General features: G+C 33.7%; 1 protein-coding gene across 1 annotated transcript in view; it reads left to right on the top strand.

Annotated features, from left to right (window-relative positions):
• The window catches only part of LOC142974320 (uncharacterized), an 82,550-nt gene extending 64,378 nt beyond the window's left edge, over nucleotides 1-18,172 (top strand). The window contains exons 6-7 of the mRNA XM_076116570.1: nucleotides 10,969-11,028; nucleotides 15,035-18,172. Coding sequence (XP_075972685.1) covers nucleotides 10,969-11,028; nucleotides 15,035-15,121 — 147 coding nt within the window. The 3' untranslated portion in view covers nucleotides 15,122-18,172. The remainder of the gene's footprint in view (nucleotides 1-10,968; nucleotides 11,029-15,034) is intronic.
• The last annotated feature ends 5,835 nt before the right edge of the window (nucleotides 18,173-24,007 follow it).

Below are 24,007 nucleotides of genomic sequence, written 5' to 3'. Positions count from 1 at the left end.
GTCCACTATTTTAATATTTTTATTTGATTTGTTTATTTAAATACAATATAATATATAACTAGCTGACCCGGCAAACAATGATTTACTCAATATGCTCACAAAATTTTATTAGAATCGGTCAAGCCGTTGCGGAAGAGTACGGTAACTAACATTGTGAAATGGAATAGATTTATATAAAAAGAAAACAAAAAGATAAACACTCGGAAATGTGCTTAAAGGCTGGCTACAAGGCCACGTTGTATGGCAAAGCAGCCTAAATAATTTAAAATGGATATTTTTTTTTAGAAATGTTGTCTCAGAAAATCAACAAAAAAGGCATTTTGGAGGAATTACCTGTGTTTATTATATGCCAACAGAATACAAATGTAATTCTAAAACTGACTATTGGTTAAGCTGTTGAAAAAAACATTACCCCGTCACCGCTCTTTGAGTAACACTGTGACGTCATAAAATACAGCCATTCTATCGTGACGTCATAACGTGGCATATGTAGGCTGCTGTTGAAAACCAAAAGGAAAAAAACCAAGTGCAAGTTGGACTCGCACGAAGGGTTCCGTACCATTGTTTTTAAAAATGGCAAATATACACATTTGTTATATGGGAGCTCCAATTATTATTAAAATTTATTTTATTCTAATTTTGAGATTTTTTTGTTGTACAAATAAACATCAGTGGATATTAAAACTGTCTAACTATCACGATTCATAAGATACAGCTTGATGACAGACAGACAAACAGACAGACAGCGAATTTTCAGTAATAGGGTACCGTTTTTACCTTTAGGGTACGGAACCCTAAAAGAATGTTATTCCCTTCCTTTTTGGTGAATCTTTCAGTATATGTCAGCACCTGTTGAGTCGGCTACTGTGATGTAAATAGGAAGCTCGGAAGTAAATCTTCGGGTTTTACGAGAATGTTAGCTACTGTCCAATATTTTGTACCGTAATATCGTGTTCCAGTTTGTTTGCCAATGTCTATTATATTCTTTCTGTCTTACTTTTTCCTGAATGTTTTTGAATTTGAAACGAAGTAGAAGTTAGATAAAGTTTAAATACTAATAACTACTCTATAGCTAGGTTTAAAAAATTTAAAAGCGGATGAGTATTTATATTACTTTATTGACTTCGAAAGAAGTCATAAGTGTAAAAATATAAACAGTTTACTGAGGTGTTGTAAGAGCTACTTTTAAAGACAAAGATGAATACTAAAAACAATTTCTAAATATTTTTTTTTTCAAGTTAATTGTACCTAAGAGCGAATTTAAGTCGGTAATGTCACCTCCATGACCTCAAGTCATGGTCGCAACTTTTTATAAAAATGAAAAAAAATTCTTTTATAAAAATGCCTTCTCAAATATGAAATGTTTACTTTGATAAATTAATCTTGTCTATAAATGACGTACAAAAAGTATAAAAAAATTAAATAACAAGCATAATCTACTCGTCTATAATATCATGTTTTCAAATAGCCGCGAGCGATAGTCAGTATTCATAGAACAGACACGGAACAACAATTTCGATTAGAACTAATGAAAGCTGAAGTTTGGAACTTGTGCATTAGTTAGAGAAATGATAGCGAATTCAACTGAGGATATCGTGTTCACAACTTCAATGATTTTAGTATAAAATTTTGAGTGCGTGAGGCGCCCATAGCCAGTGTGAGGCGCCCAAAGCCAGTTGCGCTCACCGGTTGGTAAACGATCTGTGAGTTAAGCAACCATTGGCACGGTCATTCCATATATGGGTGACTGTATAGTGATATTTGAACTTGCGTCTCCGTGCTTCGGAGGGCACGTTAAAAGTCGGTCCCAGTTGTTGTCTACTAAGATAACAGTCGTTAAGCCACGTCAAAGGCATCTCGGGCGGCAACAACTTTGACACTAGGTTGGCCACTAACCATATGACAAACAAACAACAAAATTTTCTTAATAAATCTTAATAATCACGATAAATCTCAAAAAAAATATTACTACTTTGATAAATTATTATCATAATTATGTGTTTTTTCTTAATTTTTCTAACTAAATACATACATAGTATCAGGCCTGTTATACTTGAAGGTGGGAGGTGGAATACACTCACGTTTCACTAGTAATAATCGTAGCTCCATGTAATAGAGGGCGAGCCTGTAACTATATACCGTATACATAACACTATAACTTTTATAGAAGACTAGCTGACTTGCGCAACTTCTCTTGCGTCACATAAGAGAGAAAGGGTCAAAATTTTCCCCGTTTTCTTAACATTATTTACTGATACTCGGCTACTATTAGTCATAGCGTGATGATATAGCCTTTAACTCATAAAAATTCTTTAATTGTTAGATAGTCCGCTTAAAGAGAACTATAAATGGACTATCTAACAATTAAAGAATTTTTCAAATCGGACCAGAAGATTAGCGCATTCAAACAAACAAACAAACTTCAATAACACTGACTTTCATAAAAGATACACGATACATATATTTGTTCCCCATACAACCGCTCATCTCGAAGCAGATTGCAAGCCGTAGATAGCACAAAGCCGTCAGCAATCAGTAATAGAACATCGTTGAACAAACGAGGGAACAAAGCAACGTTGCTGCAACAATTTGTCGATTACAATCCACTGTATTGTGAGGAACAAGGTCGAGCACGTGTGAACGAAGATTCGGTTTACTGCTGGAGTTTTACTATTCATAGTTTAACTGATGGTTTGATTCGACCAGAGATGGATAGACTTAGGGCGGTTAAAGCCAAGTTTAATATGATAGATAGATATGACTGTTGTTTCCATTATTCAGACAGCACGTTAAAAGGTCAGTTCCAGTTGTTATTAACTAAGAAATCAGTCGTTAAGCCCTCTTTCTTTTCATAAAAGCCTTCGGGTGGCATGAACAACTTTAACACTAAGTTGATCATTAACCACAACCTTATATGCATAGCAAAATTAGTAAGCTTCGTTTTTTTTTCATAGTAGGTTTTTAATCTCAAATGTGTCAAAAACTGCTTACAAAGAAATACACATATGAATCGATCAAGTATTTTACGAGATCAAAAATCGTGAACGTCACAGTTAATTTACTTAAGTTTATGTTAGGTATATAGGCATTATAAAACAAAAAAGTACAGTTTCAATAAAACATATAAAACCATTAAAATCTTTAAAAACCTATTCATATACTCTTATAAACTAATAACAAACACTCTCAGAACATAATCCTTGTCTTAAAACTCTTGAACTAATTTCGCCGTTATCCGTTCTCAATGAAAGCCTGAAGGTTAGACCGACCGCAGCCAACAAGTGTCCGACACAGTTTAGACCAAAGGATCTAAACATTGCCATGACGAAAGAAATATATTGATAGATTTATTGGCTCTCTGGACTGTCAAGAACTTTGCTGTGACTGTTTTTATTTATAACATTTTCTAGGTTATGCCCGTGGTTTTACTGCAGGGATTTGTTTAATACAAACAGAAGCCGGTCTTCATGACTTTGCCGTAGAAAGATAACAGGCGTACAGGCAGACAGAATTTTGCATTCATTTTGTTAGGATTGTCTGATTCTGAAGGCGTATGCTCCACACCCACAAGATACATTTTTTGAATCGATACGTAAAGCCTTGATGTGCATCACTTCTTGACTACCAAGTTCAGGCGCGAATAATGACAGTAATTTTTTTAATCTTTTAAAAATAATATTTGAGACCATTGAGAATCCTTGGATAAGCTACTTAGAGCATTCTTCACTAGTTTTGCAGCTTATGCAATGGTGCCCTCTACCAAAAATATTATCTTTAGTAGCATTCTTCTTCTTATCTTATGGTTAGTGGTCAACCTAGTGTCAAAGGCCTTCGGGCGGCTTGAACTATCAAGCCGCCCGAAGGCCTTTGACATGGCATTAACTTTAGTATTCTCTTTACCTTACAATGTCGTGATCAGGCAAACTCATTGCAACAACTTTGCCTAATCTATATCTATCCTAGCTTGATGGTTGAGAACCTCTGGTTTAAACTGACGTGAATCAATGCTCCAACTAGCAGATGCAAGTATTTTAACTAGATCTCAAGCGAAGTTGGAGAACTAAGCCATTATAGTCGTTAATTAAGAACTGAGTTTAGCGGAGAGCTGGAGTTAACTATAAAAAGTTACAAATTACTTCGTGAGTTTAAGTCAGTTGAGTATTGTTTTATGATGTTTGTAATGTTCTCGGCTTCGTAAATTTATATTAATAATAATTTCTTTATTTATTAAATAACATGACTCATTTTGTTAGTAACAATATTCCTTACATGTTAGTACCTATTCCCAAATTTAACAGACATTTTTGTGTAAAACTAGTTTCCAACCGCAACTTTGCCCGCGTGAAATCATTTCCCGTGGTAAAACGTTTCATATTTGTATATTAAATATGTATGTTAATCTACGTTATAAGCTATCTGTGTAACGAATGTTATCAAACCCGTTCAGTAGTTTTTTTAGTGAAAAGTAACAAACATATTATCCTCACAAATCTTCGCATTTACAGTATTGGTAGGATAAATAATTGTAAATCCCACAATAAGCAAGGGTGAGTGTGTCATTTACAAAACGGCATCACCGAGTATTACGCAATTTAGCACTGTGATAGATTTTCTTTTATAATATAATATACATTTTGAGGGCAAAGTTATAATTAATAATCAATAATGTAGTATTTTAACTGTACCGTTTGTAAAACAATATAATACATACATTGTGTTTAAAATAAAATTATATTTCAAAGTTCTAGCGGAGAAGCTATAAAAATAAGGAATAATTAATGTCAGAGTATGGTTTCTTCAGCGACCTTTCTTTGTATTTCTCTCCACGGGGCATTGCACGTTGCCAGTCTATTCTATGAAATCCATATATTTATTGCAAAAAAACTTATTAGAGTTAACTGACGTACCCCCGGTTTCTAAGGTACATTTAGCGGCAGTTTATCTATTCAATAGCGTTAAAACTCATACAAAAAAACGCTATTGAATAGATAAACTAAATACCGCTTAATGTACTTAGAAACCGGGGGTTAAACATTCGCGCAAATACGTTATAACATGGAATAGAGTGAATTATAACGTTTTAATTAGATTATTTGTATTTTAAATAGGTTATCGCTCCAGTTTGGAAATACAGTTTTTTTTTTTTTAAAGACAAACCCCATACTAAGAATAGCTCTTGTATCGCGGAGACTCTTTCAAACATACAAACAACGGACACAAAGACCCGAAACAACTCTATGTGGACCAAGATGGCCTGACGGGCAATTTTCAACTTCTGTGACTATCGACTACCGACTGTCCACAGACGATTACTCATCGACAAAGGAGGACCGGACAAAACGGTCCTTGATACCAATAAGAACGCGACATATGTCATTAGAAAGGTCTTATAATATACCATCATCATAACTTTTTTCACACAGTGATTTGAAATGAGCTCCAATAGTAACTATTATAGTATATTATAAGACCTTTTGTAATGACATATGTCACGTCGTTATTGGTTTTTGGACCAGCTACCATACATTTTTGCCGGTCCTCCTTTTATAAAGTGATCAGCGCCCCTATCGTATTCCGCAAGAACTATTATTTCAACAAGATGCCAAACGCTATTTGTACAGAGTTAAAGAAAAAGCGCTAAGTCTTTAATTTAGGATATACAGCGTGTCAATGCCAAACAATAGTAATTTGTGTGCACAAACAAAGGACAGATTATGTTTATTCCCAGTTCTCGCTAACATACATACGTTTACTTAGCAGGATTGGAGTAGGATGGGCTGAAGTGTACCTATTGATTAATTCTCTAATACATTTGCGGTATTACACCATGTGGTTAGACTCTACTTACACGACTTTTCTATTAGTAAATTGTTGTTGCAAATGCTTATTGTTATTCTTTGGTGCAATTATTATTAATAGCTTAGATTTTAACGAATATTTGATGTTTTGTAGATTACAATTGTTTTTCTTTGCATTTACGATGTATAATATTACAATGGAATGATTGGTTTAAAACAAAATAATTTAACAAATATACCAGCATTTCATTCCAAACTTCTGTTCGCTCTAAAGGTGAAGATGATACAGAAGAACGTTATATAAGTCAAGATTGAAAAATATGATTTAACTTACGTGTCAGATTCGTAAACCAATTATTCAAAACAGTACCGCGATTCTCTGCTACTATCGAATATCGACAACCGTCTAACTATCGAGATTTTGTATGGCAATCGGTTCAGCGCCTTTAGTGGGCGTCGTACAGACTATTTCAGCAGTACATTTTAGATGTCAAACTCTGAAAACTCGAGAGCACCGACTGTACAAAGTCGCGCTGCCTAGAATGTCCTCAATATATATTTTACTCATAGAAAAACAGCAACACCGAATAAAAACATATCGTCTCAACTTCCAGGAAGAAATCCTTTGAAACGTTCTCCGAACTTTTATTTCTCTAGATATATCAGAGTCAATAGAAAGTATATCTCGAAGTGAAGAAGTAAGTATTCTGTGTTCGACAAGCAATTTAACTTGGGAAACATTTCCATACTGGGAAGAGGTTTCACGTAGGTGCCGCACGGAAAATAGTACAACATATGCTGTATATATACATACTAGTTTAAAAATCTACTGATTTATGTAATTGTAAGAATAGTATAATATTAGGTCGGGGAAAAAGTCTTTTCTTCTAAATTTTTTCTAAGCAAAATGTGCAACAATTGCACCTAGTATTATATAATTTCAAAGAACTAGACACTTCATTGCTCCCTAAATCTGCAAAACTTTAGTTGCCTTATCTAATAGAAATGAGATTTATTAAAGCAAGCTAGTAACTACGTACGATCTTGGTGTGTTAATATAATTTGATTCAGTAAACAGAATACCAAAATATACCTACCTTTCTAATTGAGTATGATGGATCACACCAATATAACACACGCTGTATAAAGCATACAGGGTGCTCGCTAAATATATCTGTGCCAAGTTTGTGACACTCGCGTCGTCAAAACCTATTTTTAGGTTATTTAATTATGCTACAGTATGATACCTCGCTTGAAATACGTCGTAGAAATCTTCTTGGTCCAAAAATAAACCGCATTTAAATTTATTTGTTTATACCTAGATGGAGATGCACTATTTGACAAATGGATATATGGTTATAGCACTTGGACAGTTGTTAGTATCTAGTTGTTAGATATATAGATAATTTTAAACCGTCTTTAAACCGCCGTGGGTCGGAGCAAGCTATCGTGTTATAAATAAACTGATCACCTAGCGTAATCCGTGAGAACTATTCTTAAAGTGAAATTTTTCCGTAAAACTCAACACGAGAAAGAAACACAGATCACATCGGCGAAGTTTTCTTCGATCTTAAGTTAAATATATAACCTAAAATATATACCTTCAAGAAATCACAATAGCATCTACAACCAGTTTGAAAGGGTCTATATCAAACATAACTTCATAAGTATAACTTGTGACGACAGTACAAGCAATAACTTTGAACAACAACACTTCGTAGGTATGAAAGGAGACAGAAACAGATAATTTCCCAGGATACTTCCTTCTTGGGCTTCCCCCGGCGATGTATCAAATTATATCGCTCACTGTTCACTGTCACAACAATTTAACTTAACTTTGATATCGTGAATTTTGTTCATTGAGTAAGAAGAAAGTTATTTGTAAATTTAAATATACATGTACGTACTTAGAAGTATATAAGTATGTTTATTGGTTAGCTGGTTGCCCTAATACAAGCTCTGCTTAGTTTGATAGCTGTCAATAAATATTTTTTTATTCATTAAGATTATTTTTGTAAATGTATAAACATTGTTTGCTAGGTACTAATTTTCGATTGTGAAAGACTGTTGATAAGTTTTATATAACTGTCTGTACATAGTGCGATTTTCTATAATTGGTACTAATGACCATCGATAGTTTGACATTTGAAATGCACTGCAAAAATAGTTCCTGCAGAGCCCGCTAGAGGCGCTAATCAGATTTTCATACATTTCTCGATAGCTAGCCAATTTTCTATAGTGTGTAGAGAATCGCGCTACTGATCAATTGTGTTTAACAAAAAAAACAGGTAATTTAAACTTTCTCAATCTGTAATATATAAAATTATAAAGCTGAAGAGTTTGTTTGTTTGTTTGTTTGTTTGAACGCGCTAATCTCAGGAACTACTGGTCCGATTTGAAAAATTCTTTCAGTGTTAGATAGTCCATTTATCGAGGAAGGTTATAAGCTATATATCATCACGCTACTACCAATAGGAACACAGTACCAGTGAAAAATGTTACAAAAACGGGGAAAATTTTGACCCATTCTCTCTTATGTGACGCAAGCGAAGTTGCGCGGGTCAGCTAGTCTGTAATATTTATCGCAATAGAAATGCTTTTTACTCAGAATATGTATCAATATAGTTAAAATTTAAACACTTGATCGCACATTAAATATATTCAGTAGCTATTCTAATACTTCTAAATAATAATAAACATTTATGGGATATAAATGCCAAATAGATAACAAAATTGACGGCAACTAGCGCAGTTATTCGCTATTATACGTTTTGAATAACGATATAAAATTTAACTGCATCGAATATACCAATTATTTAACGCATACAAAATTATTATGAACAACATTTATGATAACTATGTCGTTATCACGATTACTGAAACTGCTATCAGTTTTGAAACTACTGAATGATAATGTGGCTTAATTAGTTACATTATAAGATTAAAGTACTTATAAAAGTTTTTATAACATACATACATAAAACCAAAATCCCCTTTGGGCAGAGAATATTATAAATTGTTTTAATTTTAATAAGTTTATAAATCATATAAAAATTTCAAATATGAAAGATGTAGTACGATTTTTTATATTTGGTTCCGTCAACTAGCGAGCGTCGGACGTTAAAAATTAAAATAGTTCTTTTGGCATACGTTAGGGGCGCTGATCAATTAATTTTACAAGACTTTTATCGATAGTCAATACTGAATACTCGGTCGTCAGTATAATATAGTTATATTAAAGCTCAAATATAAACTGAAATCACTTGAGTAAACTTTAAATTGAAAACAATAATAATATATATTTAACATTTTACATAATTTAAAAACAATTTACAATACAATTTTGAATGCAATTAACCTATAAACTAATTAAGAATGTACTGCATAGGCGGTTAAATGAACCATGGAATGTTTCCGTAATATTTAATTCGTAATTCGACTGTAATCCCAATGGACATTGCTAAACATGTGAAATAATAGAACGATTATTTATTTTGTTCAATGAGTATACAATTAAAATGTACTGACTAAATGTTTATTATGAAATTATTATGATTTCAGATGCTATTTTTTATTGAGGCTCTCCTGAGATTATTTCGACTGATGCTTGTACTTGCGTGGTTTCTGCTTATATCGGCGGAAATAAATTTATGTGAATGAAGAAAAAATAGTTTTTTAAAAATCATTGCTAGCGTTTTCGAGAGACTTCCCCAATGGGATAAGTGATTTTATGTATTATATTGCTCTAGGTTTACTCTTGGGAATGTCACTTTACCTAGTAAATCAATATATCAATAAAATAAAGCCGATATTTACTTATCTAAATATAGCAATGTAAAAACAAAATATCAATTTATTTCCACTTAGTTTGATAACCTTAAAAGGGTAGTTAAAACACCCAGTAGTCCATTTAATACCCTCGCACATTTTCCAAGCAATTTTAAATAGAGCTACATAAAACCATTACCACTTTATTTACCCCTAAATTGGGGGTTGTTTGAAGAAAATTCGTCGCTACGCCGTTTACGTACAAAGTAGGCTAACGCTTAAGTGAGTTTGCTAAACTAATGGATAGAAAGTTCACTACTTATAGTACCATTAATATTTGGATACTTAGCCCCTAACGGAGCGGGAAAATTCCATCACTTTTCCTTGTCGAAAATATATTTTGGTTCGCTTTCATGGTAACAGTATACAAGCAATTGTAATCCAGTCCTACTGATAGTGTGTATGTAGTATGATACACTCATAACTAGTCGCTAACCGGTCGATAAACGATCCGTTAAGCAACACTTGGCACGGTTATTATATAAAAGACTGACAGCTGAATAATATTTGAACTGAGCGTCTCTGTGCTTCGGAGTAGTCGGTTGGCATTGCTGTCAATTAAGATAGCAGTCGTTAAGTATAAGTCAAAGGCAGCCTGTTTAGGTGGTTTAAGCTGTGAGTCATTAACGTTACGATAAAATAAAAGGAAATATTCGATCTTCGACTAAGTTCTAAAGGGTTGATGTATACATACTTATTGGCCTTGATGCTAACCAACAATCTTGATAATAAAGCGATTTGGCGTTCAGTGAGGCTATCGTGTATCTCAATTGACAACTAGTGTACGACAAATTTATAACCACTATTCAGTACATGTCTGCTTTGACGTAACGTATTAATCACTATAATAAAAGATATAAAACTATGTACAGCATAGTCGCTTTTAAATAGTTGTCAACGGAGATACGGGATAGCCCCCCACGTAGTTTAAATTATGTCACATAACATAATGCTCCTCCTTAGCTTGTAAGCATAAGTTTTCCATAGCTACGGAAAACTTTCCACACGGTTGAAGTCACCGGCCGAAGTATCAGTCAACATAATCACGCATCACAACAGTTAAAAGAAGACTGTCCGTAGGTTCTCTCTAAATAGGAAAACCTAATTTTCCTTCGAGAGTTTGTGGCCATGACATCAAGCTAATTCTAAAATAGCGTAACAAAAAAGCCGCTATTAAAAACAGTTTTTCCAACAATTACGTTATCGACATTATAATAGGCCTGTTACTAAAACGTAACAACCCACGCTCATAGAAATTGTATTAAAATGTTGAACAAAATTAATATTAATTTACCTAGAATTTGTTGTTTTGTGTATTAAATTATTTTTTGTTTTGTTTCAGCAATTCGACTCAATGTGTAAAGCCGAAATCTCCTTCTTAATACCACGGATACTTTTAAATGTAAGTATTTTAAAGATAAGAAAATATTAATTTAAGAAAACACTGTAAGCCACGTGCCTGCCGACGGGGCAGGGTTACTTGATGCTTCTATTAACTACTAGCAACCGAGTAGCTATCGCCAATTTTTGTATAAAAGACTGATCAGCGCCCCTAGCGTATTCCGTACGAACTATCTTATGTAACTCCTTAGTAAAATTTTAAGAGATCGAGACAGTGTTGCGACCCAATACTCAATTTCATCGTTTGATTATATAAAACTAAGTCCTACGATTGCTCGCGATGTAGTTTGGTCAGTATACAAAGCTTTACATAATTGTAAATTTTATAGACATAGTGTGACAAAGAAGAATTACAGGATATCACACATCAATATATCAAATAAGCTTCTATTACCAGTAATCCAAATCAATAAATTCATACCTATACTAATATTAAAAAGCTGAAGAGTTTGTTTGTTTGTTTCATTGTTTGTTTGTTTGTTTGTTGAACGCGCTAATCTCAGTAACTACTGATCCGATTTGAAAAATTATTTCAGTGTTAGATAACTCATTTATCGAGGAAGGCTATAGGCTATATATCATCACGCTACGACCAATAAGAGCAGAGCACTAGTGAAATATGTTACAAAAACGAGAAAAAACATGGCTCTCTTATGTGACGCAAGCGAAGTTGCACGGGTCAGCTAGTTTAGTACTACAATTGAAATACACTACATAAGTCATGACGCAAACGAACTCGGTAAACCAAGTTCATAAGTCATACTAACTGCGTCTATAAAACATAATCTAAAGACTTACATAACTTAAGCTGAGCCTATTTAAGTCTACGATTCTTTTGTACGATGTATGACATAAGTCAACAACGACATGAGCCGAAATAACGCGAGCCATTGTTGTTTGAACAAAACTTGACGGAAAAATACGCTTTTTACCGTTATTTTCGTTCAGCATTATTTTTAGGGTTCCGTACCTAAAGGGTAAAAATTACCGAGACTGTCTAACACCAGGCTGTCTCATGAACCGTAATAGACAGTTGAAATTTTCACAGATGGTGTATTTTTGTTGCAGCTATAACAACAAACACTAAAAAATAATCTATACTAATACTATAAAGCTGAAGAGTTTGTTTGTTTGTTGGTTTTATTGTTTGTTTGTTTGTTTGTTTGAACGCGCTAATCTCAAGAACTACTGGTCCAATTTGAAAAATTATTTCAGTGTTGGGTAGTTCATTTATTGAGGAAGGCTATAGGCTTAATATCATTGCGCTACGACTAATAGGAGCAGAGTAGCAATAAAAAATGTTACAAAAACGGGGAAAATTTTTAACCATTCTCTCTTATGTAACGCAAGCGAAGTTCCGCAGGTCAGCTATATAAAATAAATAAATGTTTAGCTTACAACAAACGTGATATTTTCGTGTTTATAAATAACGGTACGGAAAACTCAGTGCGCGAAACCAACTCCTTCTTGGCCGGTTTTTTAAATGTTCACTGTTATTTTTGTTCAACGTTATTTTTGTTCTTTTTACTTGACGATGTTGACTTTCACGGTGGCAGGGCACAATCAACCTGGTTCTCTGACGCTGTTTTCGTAAGTGCAGCTGTGACAACTACTGTGTTTTTTTGTAAATTATTTGTGAAATAGATTGACGTATTTACAAACACAATATCAGGGGGGCTATCACGTATCTCAGTTGTCAAACATTTGAAAGCCACTATACTGTACATTGTTTTCTCTCTTAGAATACAGTGATGGACACGCTACGTCAAAGCAGCAATGTACTGAATAGTGACCATCAATTTGACGTACACTAGCTGTGAACTGAGATACCCGATAAGCCCGCTGGCCTGTTATACACGAAGTTGCACTGTGTATTAAATACGACTGCGTATCGCCATTGACAATGTTAGTCCCATGTAATAGAGGCGAAACTATTGCCTAGCTTGCTTAAGGTAATAGCTTACTCTTGTTTTCAAATAATCTACTTTTCAATCTATACTAATATTATAAAGCTGAAGAGTTTGTTTGTTTGTTTGTTTGTTTGTTTGTTTGTTTGTTTGAACGCGCTAATCTCGGGAACTACTGGTCCGATTTGAAAAATTCTTTCAGTGTTAGATAGCCCATTTATCGAGGAAGGCTATAGGTTCTATATCATCACGCTACGACCAATAGGAGCAGAGTTCCAGTGAAAATGTTACAAAAACGGGGAAAATTATGATTCTCTTATGTGACGCAAGCGAAGTTGCGCGGGTCAGCTAGTATTAATTAAATACTCGTTCCAACTTATTTACAAAATAACTTTATTATAATTTATCTTTTGAATAAATAGCGAACATAACTCACTGAATATTCGAGTTGATTGGCCTTAATTGCCGTAGCTACTCGCTTTAGGAATCAATGCTTCATAAATGTTGTTGGAAAACTATAAATTAACTTTAAAACAACCCTCTAAACTATATTGCTTCTGCCGTCAAATTACGACGTAGATTACGATTTGATTCCCGGGTAGGAAAGTTTCTATTTATTTTTCTTATTTCTATTTGAATATTCTCAATAATAGCCTGTAGTATGCCCGGTACCTGGCAATAGGCCTATTATTACTAGTAAATGGTCAAACGCCGATGCCTTTCATTCACCTTCATCTACACGTTCTTACAAGTTAGGAGAGAAATTAAAAAAAAATCTCGCGGAAACTGCCAGTGGCGCTGATCAGGATCAGTACCGCGATTCTCTGCCACTATCGACTACCGACAACCGACTAGCTATCAAGAAATTTTGTATGACAATCGGTACTACGCCTCAAGTGGGCATCGTAAAAACTATTTTTTCAGTACATTTTAAATGTCAAACACTCGGTACTCGATGGTTCCAATTGTAGAAAAGTTTAAGTTCTTCAAACAATATTTTCTAGTTATCGACTGTATAATGCGGCTAAAATTCACTCTGTAAAATTGACATTACAGTTTCATGTAGTTTATTTCACCTATAACATCAAATGTCCACATTACAAGCCAGTAATGTACGACTAACCTATTAAACTACATCAATAATGGAAGATTCCTATCGATGGGACGTTTAATGGCCAATAAAATGTCATTATTATGAGAATGGTATGAAAAATTCCGTAATACTCGTTACATTGTACAGTTACGGGCAAAAATATGTGTACACTTATATTTCCAAGCTGAGTTTACCAACAACAGTTGTCTTATAACTGCTGTGTAATTATAATAAGGAGCGATGAAATGTTGATCCTAAAACTCAAAATATTTTGAGATATATGATTGATATAATATTTTTTTGATAAAATAATTTTCTTTTTTACTTATTTCAATTAAATTAAAAAATCACATGGCGTTTTAATCCTTGTGACAACATTCAATTTAATGGTTTTAATAAATTAACACGTTTAATTGTTTTTTTTATTTTACGCCTTAACAAATACCGTGAAAACATTTGATAAAATGAAAATGTGGATTTTGACACATATTATTGCTTGTAACTGTAATGCTTTCATAAGCTGTTATCTTGGCAGTAACTTTAAAAGTAATAAAAGTAACGATGTGCGGCGGCCAAGTCTCATTCAGTTATATCTTTTAATGTATTTGGCCAAGTAATGTAGGTGTGATTACAACGAATCACCATTTTAACCTTTTGGCCATTGGTAAAGGTTGTAAAAGATAACGTAGTTATGGATGCAATGGTTTTTATTTATCTTTTTGCTAATAAAAACGTCAAATTATGATCATTCAACATGTAGAGGCGTAAAATTTAGCAAATGTATAAAATACGTGCTATGAAGTAAACAGCGAACATAATAGCATCTGACATTATTAATTAATTAAATTCAATTCGTATACTTATTTTTGCTCATAACTATACCTGTTGAAACAGAAAAAGCACATACATTGTTTAGCATTAAAACATTTAATTACGTATTCTACCCACCACGTGACATACAGTCACGAGCCTAAAATCAAAGTACTTATAATAAATTTCTTCCACAGTGCCTATGTATATGGTGCGTCCTCCGACTGTACCACCTTCTCCGCGCCGGTGTCACATGGAAAGGTGCAGCGCCGATAGAGCTGTGACTACTCCAGCCCCTCCAACCCTCGGAGCCCCAGGTGCGTCAGCCCTGCGAGTCCACGCTCCTCCTAGGAGGGGCGGAAAGCGACACCGATGCAAGTCTTCACGAGCTCTGACCTTCGTATAACGTGGCAGATTTCAAAAGATTCCATTTAGCTGCTGAAGAAAGAATTGTTCGGGGTATTTAATTTTGTCAGACAGCTTTCTTATATATTTATAGAACTTGTTAAAAGAAATAGCTAATGGTTATGATGCCCTGAGTATGAATAACGTGCAGTGGTCGGAAGGTGTTGGAACCATCGTATATTGTGGCAAATTTCAATAGTTTCCATTTAGCTGCTGATAAAAGAATTATACGGGTTATGTGAATTTTTCAGAAGCTTAAATAACAGTTGGGCAGAGTTAAGCAGGATAAAACTGTTCTCTGCTTCATAAAGGGCTATATATAGGGTTCTGCTTTTATTACGTCAAGAAAATTAGTTAGTTAAAAATTAGTTATCATACCTTACCACACAGTAAACTATCATTGAATCCCCGAAAACAAAACACAGAAGGTACCGTCTGTCTGTTCCCACTAAATCAAACAATATCTTCGCTAGCAAATCAGCTTTTACAAAGACAAATCTGCAATCTCCATATAATAAGTTTCATGTACCAATGTCATCAGATCTATGCGATCTATTTCAAAAGTCACCACACGTCGTTAGTATTCTACGATAAAGTAACTAAATTACTAAAGATTCGCAGATCGGCTCCACTGATATCGAAAGGGTTCACGTCTAATACTTTTTTGTAGTATTTTGTTAAACTTGTATGTAGATATCAAGGGTCATTGAACTTTGAAAACGATTTCTGTTAACGAACCAAATAAGCTTATAGGGTTGACTATGCAAAGGCATGATTTTTATCATTTTATGTCACTAATAAAAATGTCTTGGTACAAAATACCCTAACCAATTATTACATATTTATATTTTCCACTAAATGTTGCCACACCATCATAGATGAATTTATTACTCACGGCAACACTGAGCCCAAATTATGAATATTGTACATTTAATTAAAAATTCCTTGTAGCACCGTCAACGAAACCGGAAGCCGTTATTAAAAAAATGTTAATAGGATTAATGCATGCAATGCAAGCCTGTATGGTATAATAATATGCATTTTACGTAAAACGGAACGAAACTTGCATACAAAGAGCCCGTATTCTTTTATACTCGTTAATCTTCGGCTAAAACAAAGCCTTATTTTACGTTCGTTAAAATTTTAATCATGTAAGTTCGTGTGTAGTGTTTCTTTTGTTTCACTGTTTTTAGATTATGGTAAAAACATTGTTCTTTGTATGGAGGAACTATTGTGATGGGTAGTGAGAATTCTTTGCTGGAAATGGCAGACGTTTTAATTTTGTATGCGTTTATTTGTTTTCTAAGGCAGTAACAGTCATTGGCTTTTGACATGTGGCACCAAGCTCAACTTTAGAACTACAGTCGTAGACATCAATTATTTTTTTTCATTTCATATAATATTTAAAACTAAATAGCTGTTTTAGATTTAAAAAAAAACGTCTTAATAAAAACATTGTTATCAGTCATTTGGAATACGAAATTTAGAGAGTACAAATTTGAGAAAGCAGCAAAGGAAATCTAGCAAAATGTAACTGCTTCCAAAGAAATCTGCCACACCAGAATATTTCATTAGCGCGCCACCGGTCATTGCACAAAAAGCCTAATATTCTCCAACCCTAATATGCCTTTATCAGTCGAGTTCCCTAATATGCCCAAGTTGGGCCCAGCTGTCGACAAATTTAGATATCTCGGTCACTTTTTCTTGGCGAAATATCAAAGTGGGTTATGAACTCTCAGTGAAATATAGAATAGAACGTTACACACACTACGCGATTGCGGGGCGGTGTGCGTGACGGGAGCGGAACGAGTGCGGGTATGCTGCTATCATATTGCGTATATACTCGTAGTTTTGAGTACCTACAACTAAAACAGCGGGTGCCATGCCTGTCGCCTGCTGCTACGAAAATCGCGCGGTTTCAACAGTACTGCTTGTTTGTAGTTACCACAACAGCTGGCTTAGGACGTAGTTGTGAACCCACTCGACCTGTGCACAAAGGACCGCGCGACTCACGCATTGAAAACGTCCCGGTTCGCAACCGCGCGGTGTGTGTGGCGTTTACATGAATGTACAACAATTACAATATTGTATCCTGCTTATTTTGTTATATTATACTGTATTTTTATTTTAGTGTATATCATATATAGTTAGTTGACATTTGATATTCTTATTCAGAGCTAATTTTGTAATTTTATGTTATAAGTTCTGACAGTTGCATAAAATGTTGTACGTAGCAATTGCAGAGATTCTAATTATTGTGTTATATGTATCTAGATATTATTGAAATGCGTATTGTATATCTAATTCACAAAGGTAATCCTATTATTTTTACAGTACCTACTTAAATAGCAAAAATAATCAAGGTTGTAAAAGAATATTCGGTTAACATCTCCAAAAAAGAATCCGTACAAATGTCACTTAACTAACTGAAATAATGTAAATAAATAAAGCTTGTATAAACGTACTAATAAAATAAACTTGATCAAAGTGAAACTTTATAATACCCTCGCGGTACAACATCAAAACGTGAAAAGAGATCCTTCAGAGCCTTTTGCCCAAATGTATTTGATCTAAATATATATGTAAATAGTTCTACTTTAGTTCTAAAAGTATATTTTGTATATAAAATAATGTAAATGTACATTTATAGACGCTGAAACAAAGCTTTGTTTTACCGCTTGTAAATAAATAGAGAAAGACTTTGTATTACGGTGCGTACATATTAAATAACATAACTTGTTATAAAACAAGTTTTATGACATTTATGCCCGGCGTAGCCTAGTGTACGAACGGAGTTATGTAAACATTATAATACGTATGTTATATAACATGTATGCACCGTTAGGTGTTATATACAACCTATAGACTATATAACCGCTGTAAAAATAGAAAGAGAAAATAAAATACGTTACAATGAAATTCCGATATTATAAACGTCTAATAAATTGAATGTTGAAATACACGTGGTTTTAATGAACCTTTTAAACAGATATCATTTTAAAATAGTTATTAGGGTTCCGTACCTAAAGGATTAAATCGTGATCCTGTTATTGAGACTTCACTCTATGTGTCTCTCTCATGAACCTTGATATTTAGAAAGTTGTTTTTTTTTACAGATTATGTATACCTGTACCTCAATTCTCTACCACTATCGACTACCGACAACCGAACTGTCATCGAGAAATTTTGTATGAAAATCTAATCAGCGCCTCTAACGAGTGTTGTAGGAAATATTTTGGCAGTACATTCTAAATGTCAAAATTTCGATGGCTAGCCGGTTGTCGGAAATCGATAGTAGTAGAGAATCGGACTACTGTTACCGCTTTAAAAAACAGATTCAAGTAAAACTTTAAGGTGGCTATCATATGATATACATATTTTTTTTTTTCATTTTAAAAATAATACTGTTACGGAACCATTCGTGAGCAAGTCGAACTCGCACTTGGCCGATATTTCAGCTAGTTTGTAATTTGAATATGCTTTTAACACTTATTTAAAAGCTAACTTTGTTTAATCAAAGTTGAAATTGTAATATGTGGAAGTTCGTGAATTGATTATGATCATTGAAAATATCATTAGTGCGAGACACTTTTATACAATCTAGCGGATCCGCCTGCGAATAAAATTCATCCACTATGTCGCAGTTTGCTATTGTATATTTTTTTAGGTTGTTGCTTAACCTCAAGTTTAACTATCTGTATGACAAATTTTATCTAAATCTATTCAACGGCTTATCAAGCGGACGGTCAAACAGATAAATGTGGATTGGTAAGTAAATATTCCTACTATTATCATCATCAGCCTAGCCTTTCAGCTTGCTATCTCGAGCGACTGCCTATCGGACCTCCACTACCCAATTGGGCTTGTACAATATAACGTGCCTGCCGAAACACGGAGGAATTCGAAATGTATAATATGATCACCTTCCCACTGATCAACCTTGGCAAGCGTAGCTTAACTTGAGAGATCGATCCGCGCAACTAATGTTACTCAATCACTGTTTGAACAAATAACAATTTATTAATATGTTAGGTATAATTAAAAGTAATAAAGTTAAAGTCCTGACAACTACATAGAAGCGAAAGTCACATTCAACTGGGATTTCATGTGGATTGCACCGCGACGTGTAGTAAACGAAATAAATTAATTAACTACCCGGCTTCACTGTGATAGTTGAAATAATAGTTTTATTCTATAACTTTTGCGTTTTAACTCGTTCGTGTAATACTCGTGTTGTGGAGTGTTCAGCTTTTATTAATGAGTGAGGTAAAATTTTAATTTTGTTTTATTACTATTGATATTTGTGGCGTGGCGTAGTGGTTTAGGTCGCCATGCCGCTAGCATTGCGTCGGGAGGTCGTGGGTTCGATTCCCATTTTGAACAATTGTTTGAGCGATCCACAAATAATTGTTTCGGGTCTGTCTAATTTTTTTTAATTATCCTGCCCGAAAATAGTCCATTTGTTCAATTCAGTCTTAGTTTAAAATAATACAGAATAAAAATCATATACTTTCTTAGAATTTGCACATTTTATCAGTGCAATTAAAGCGAAGGGTAGCAGAAATTCTTCAACCTTATTTTTATTAGAAACAGATCTTTAGAATATATTTTCTTACGACCTTTATATCAAATGTCATCGTCTTGTGAATAAAATGAAATATTTTTTTGTTATTAAACTCTCATAGACCCTTAAATGTATCTAGTAAAATTATAGTTTTCTGTTATATTAGGCTGTACCAATGTTAGTTTTTTATAGTCTAGACGGATTTTATTCAAATATAAGTTTTATTAGATTAAAAAGTATGACTTTAATGTTTTATTTCATTCTTAACAGCAACTTTACACTTTATATTTTAGTAATTTATTACTAGCAGTGGATGAGTAGATTCAATAAAAAATACGAAAATTTATAAAGATGTCGATATTGTATTGTTTTTAAAACAGTACCTGTACTTGAACTGCTTGAATTTTGTTGTCTATATTATATCACAGGTTATAAGTAATGATACCAATTTATATTTTAGATTTTTTTATTGACCCTCTTGGAGCCGTCGTGTCTGTTTAAAAATCACTACAGATGTTGAATATAAATCGCGTGACAAACATTAACAAGCAATCGAAAAATTAATAAGATCTTTCTTTTTGCAGTCGGTTAAGACGTTAAAGTTACGATAAAAAATACGTCCATTCACGCCATTCCAATCAAAATTCCATTTCAATTGATCTCAACGAAAAAACAAAATCGCAATTCCAGCCAGGATTTCGAGTCTAATTATTTTCCTCACGCACTGAAACGTTAAAAATAAAAAAAAGGCCACACACAATAAAAAAAGAGAAGAATCGAAATTCAAAAGCGTTACTCACATTACACTTACTTTTACTTATACGTGGTAAGTGACACAGTTTCATCAAAATAATTTCGACCTTATATCCTAACGTTAAAGTTTAAATCTGCGTGTGGGTGTTTTCCCGCGATATCTTGGCAAATATTTACTGGAGCGTCGAAAGGAAACGTCCTGACTAATGGTGCAGACGCCGTGGCCCCGAGGGTGTCTCATTAGAAGCACTCGCTGTGAATCGTTCTACTGTCCCATTTACGCCTTTTGTAATATTTTGGAAAAAATCACGTAATGCTCTGTACTCTGCCTTTTTAAAGACAGGTGACGAAGTAAATTGTGTGGGTTAAAGCAATTCAGTTTGAGATTTTTGACAATATCCATATGTAAGCGGTTCTTGGAAGGGTATTTTTATTACTATAGAAAGTATCGTAAAACAGCTGAAGAGTATAAATATTTCCAAGGTTTTTAGGTACACAAATAAGAAAAATTTGGTATAATTATAAACATTTATAAATCATGATACAGTTAAACGCGGTGAAAATAATAAAGTTACGAAACCTTACTGGTTTTCCGACGTTTAAACATTTTATCTCGTTTTGAATATTTGTATTAAATATGTGTACATGCTATTGCCTATCAATCGTCGAATCAACACAATATTTTTTTTATTATGTCAAATTATACATCTCTGCCTCCTTTTTCGGGTATAACAGGCGTGATATTATGAATGCCTTCTCAATTTTTTACAATATCCAGATGTAAGTTGATCAAATTAGTTATAAACCAACTAAGTCGATAGAAAAGACCGGCTCAACAGTTCAACAAGGCCCAAGTTAATTTAGCCTAATTAAAGACTCTGTGGTTAGTCTATTGGCAGCTACAATTTTATTCTGTGAGGATTATGGGCTATAATCCCGAATGAGAATTGGATAAGGCCATAATAAAATGAAACAGCAATTAGATTGAGCACGATTCTTCGCTCCCAATTCGGAAATTCTTCTTGAAGAGCACTTAAGACGAGCTTTGCTGTTCATTGTTGTTATAAATTGTATGTAAGCTTAAGTAAGCTGTTATATTTGACCAGCTGACCCGCGTAAATTTGCTTGCGTCACATAAGAGAGAATGGGTCATAATTTTCCCCGTTTTTGTAACATTTTTTACTGGTTCTTTGCTCCTTTTGGTCGTAGCGTAATGCTATATAGCCTATAGCCTTTCTCGATAAATGGACTATCTAACACTGAAAGAATTTTTAAATCGGACCAGTAGTTCCTGAGATTAGCGCGTGCAAACAAACAAACAAACTCTTCAGCTTTATAATATTAGTATACATAAGATATTTATTTTTGAAAATGAAGGTTACACTTTGAAAACTGAAACACACTTATTATTTGACACTTATTGAAAAGCTATGAGATTGACCTTTTAGTTTGTTATATTTATAAGAACGTATCAAAAAATATCCTATAATTTGAAAAGAATCACACAATTTTCAATCAACCCCTCTTGGCGTCATTTTACGGCCGTAAAAGGTTGAACAAAAAGGGCTTTTTTATAAAATTTTCTCATCATAAGACTTTGTGAAATTGAATCAGGTTACGTGAATGCCATTAGTGAACATACAGCCTTCGTAAAAACTCTTATGTGTTATCTGAGACCGTGACTAAATAGACTTTTGTTGTATACATAAATTTACTCTGCGTTGATCTACTTATCTGAAAAAAAATATTTAAAGTAAAATTTAGAATTCAATGTACAAGTGTTATATGCGAAGTGTAACCTACGGTCTTATTTCATGAACATTTGTGTTGAATTTGGTGTCGGAAAAACAATGTTAAATATAAAGGTAACAACGATTTCTATTATCCGGTCGGAGGCCGGAGACACTTTTCCTTACAAAACAAGTGACAATCACCAAACACATACATAATTAATTTTAGCTAGTTATAAGCGTTTAAACCCGAATCTCTTACAAGGAACCAATAGATAGCTTTTAAATTCATTAGGATACCAATTTACAAACCCTTCAACATTCTACCTAGCATCAAAACGTTACAGCAATTCCACTGCTTAGCTCCTAGTAACAAAATAAGTTATTGTATCCTACGAAATTGTTGTTATATAACTTGCATCATTATCCACTACTAAACGTATACAGATTGTTGTTAAAACGCTTACACTACTGAAACTTTGAAAATGAACGTAAATAGAGTTTACTTACACTCGCTACTGCTATTACCGTTTAAGAACTATTTCAACACGAAGTTTCTTGCTCTTGTTCTGTGCACTAAGAATATCGTTACTTTTGACATGCAGTTACATTTAAGTAATCTGTTTTTTTATAACTGTCTCTAACAAGTTGAAAAGTTTATGACATTTAAAGATATTGACGTTAATAAAATGAGTGCCAAAGTTTAAAAAGTTTCAAAGAACTTTTAAGTGATTTTTTTAGTCGTGCTGATTTTTATAAAATCCATCTAGTAGGTGGGTAATTTATTAAAATAAACAAATATAATTCCATAAGTATTGTAATTATTAAGAATAAGAAAACAAACAGTATACATATGTTTCGGTCTCGAAGATCTTCATTTCTCGTTTAACGAACAAAAAAAAAACGTCTTTCCAGTTTTTGTAGAACATAAACTTCCAACTCGGAAAAAACTGGTAAGTGAAAACAAAACGGCCAAGAAATCATCAATTATGAACTCAGTTACAGCTCAATTTGTACCATGTTTCAAGTTACACAGTATATGGAGTTGTGTATAAGTAGACAAATCCACGCCTTCTTTCCCTAGAGCTAGGTACAAATCAAAAAAATGCACTTGCACTTAGAACACTACAGATATTCGCTTCATTCATATTCATACATCTTGTCATACACGACCGCCATTTACGATTGCTAATCACTCCACATCACCGACATGATAAGTGTATCTAAGGCGTTATCTTTCAATAATGTATTGAGTACCTTTTCGTTACTTGCACTCCTTGTATTAGTCGCTTGTGTTTATTATTTTCCTATTCAAGCAGTTTATTACTAAATTAGGAAACATAAAGGTAAATATCGCAAATATCTAGCATTATATCAGTTCTATAGTTATATTTTCAAAGCTATTACACCCTTTCAGTCGACTATGAGCGATATCAAAACACCATTACCGTAGTATGGCGACGTCCTTATCTGAAACTCGAAACGAACTTAGCCGAACTTAGCCGAAGTTGCACCGAATACTACATTAAACTAACTTTAAGTGCCTATCTCGTAGATCCAACTCGGAATAACTTTATGATTTATGGCAATAAGTTCAATATAAAAATGGATGTTTCGATCCTTCGACGACCCTGTTCAACTTTCCAGACTTTAATAGGAAAAATGATGGGATTCCCAAGTTGTTTTTGGGTCGGCAATTATAAAAATTGCTTGTCTTT

The sequence above is a fragment of the Anticarsia gemmatalis genome, chromosome 7, assembly GCF_050436995.1.
Source record: "Anticarsia gemmatalis isolate Benzon Research Colony breed Stoneville strain chromosome 7, ilAntGemm2 primary, whole genome shotgun sequence".
Taxonomy (NCBI): domain Eukaryota; kingdom Metazoa; phylum Arthropoda; class Insecta; order Lepidoptera; family Erebidae; genus Anticarsia; species Anticarsia gemmatalis.
This window is presented reverse-complemented; position numbering and strand designations above follow the sequence as displayed.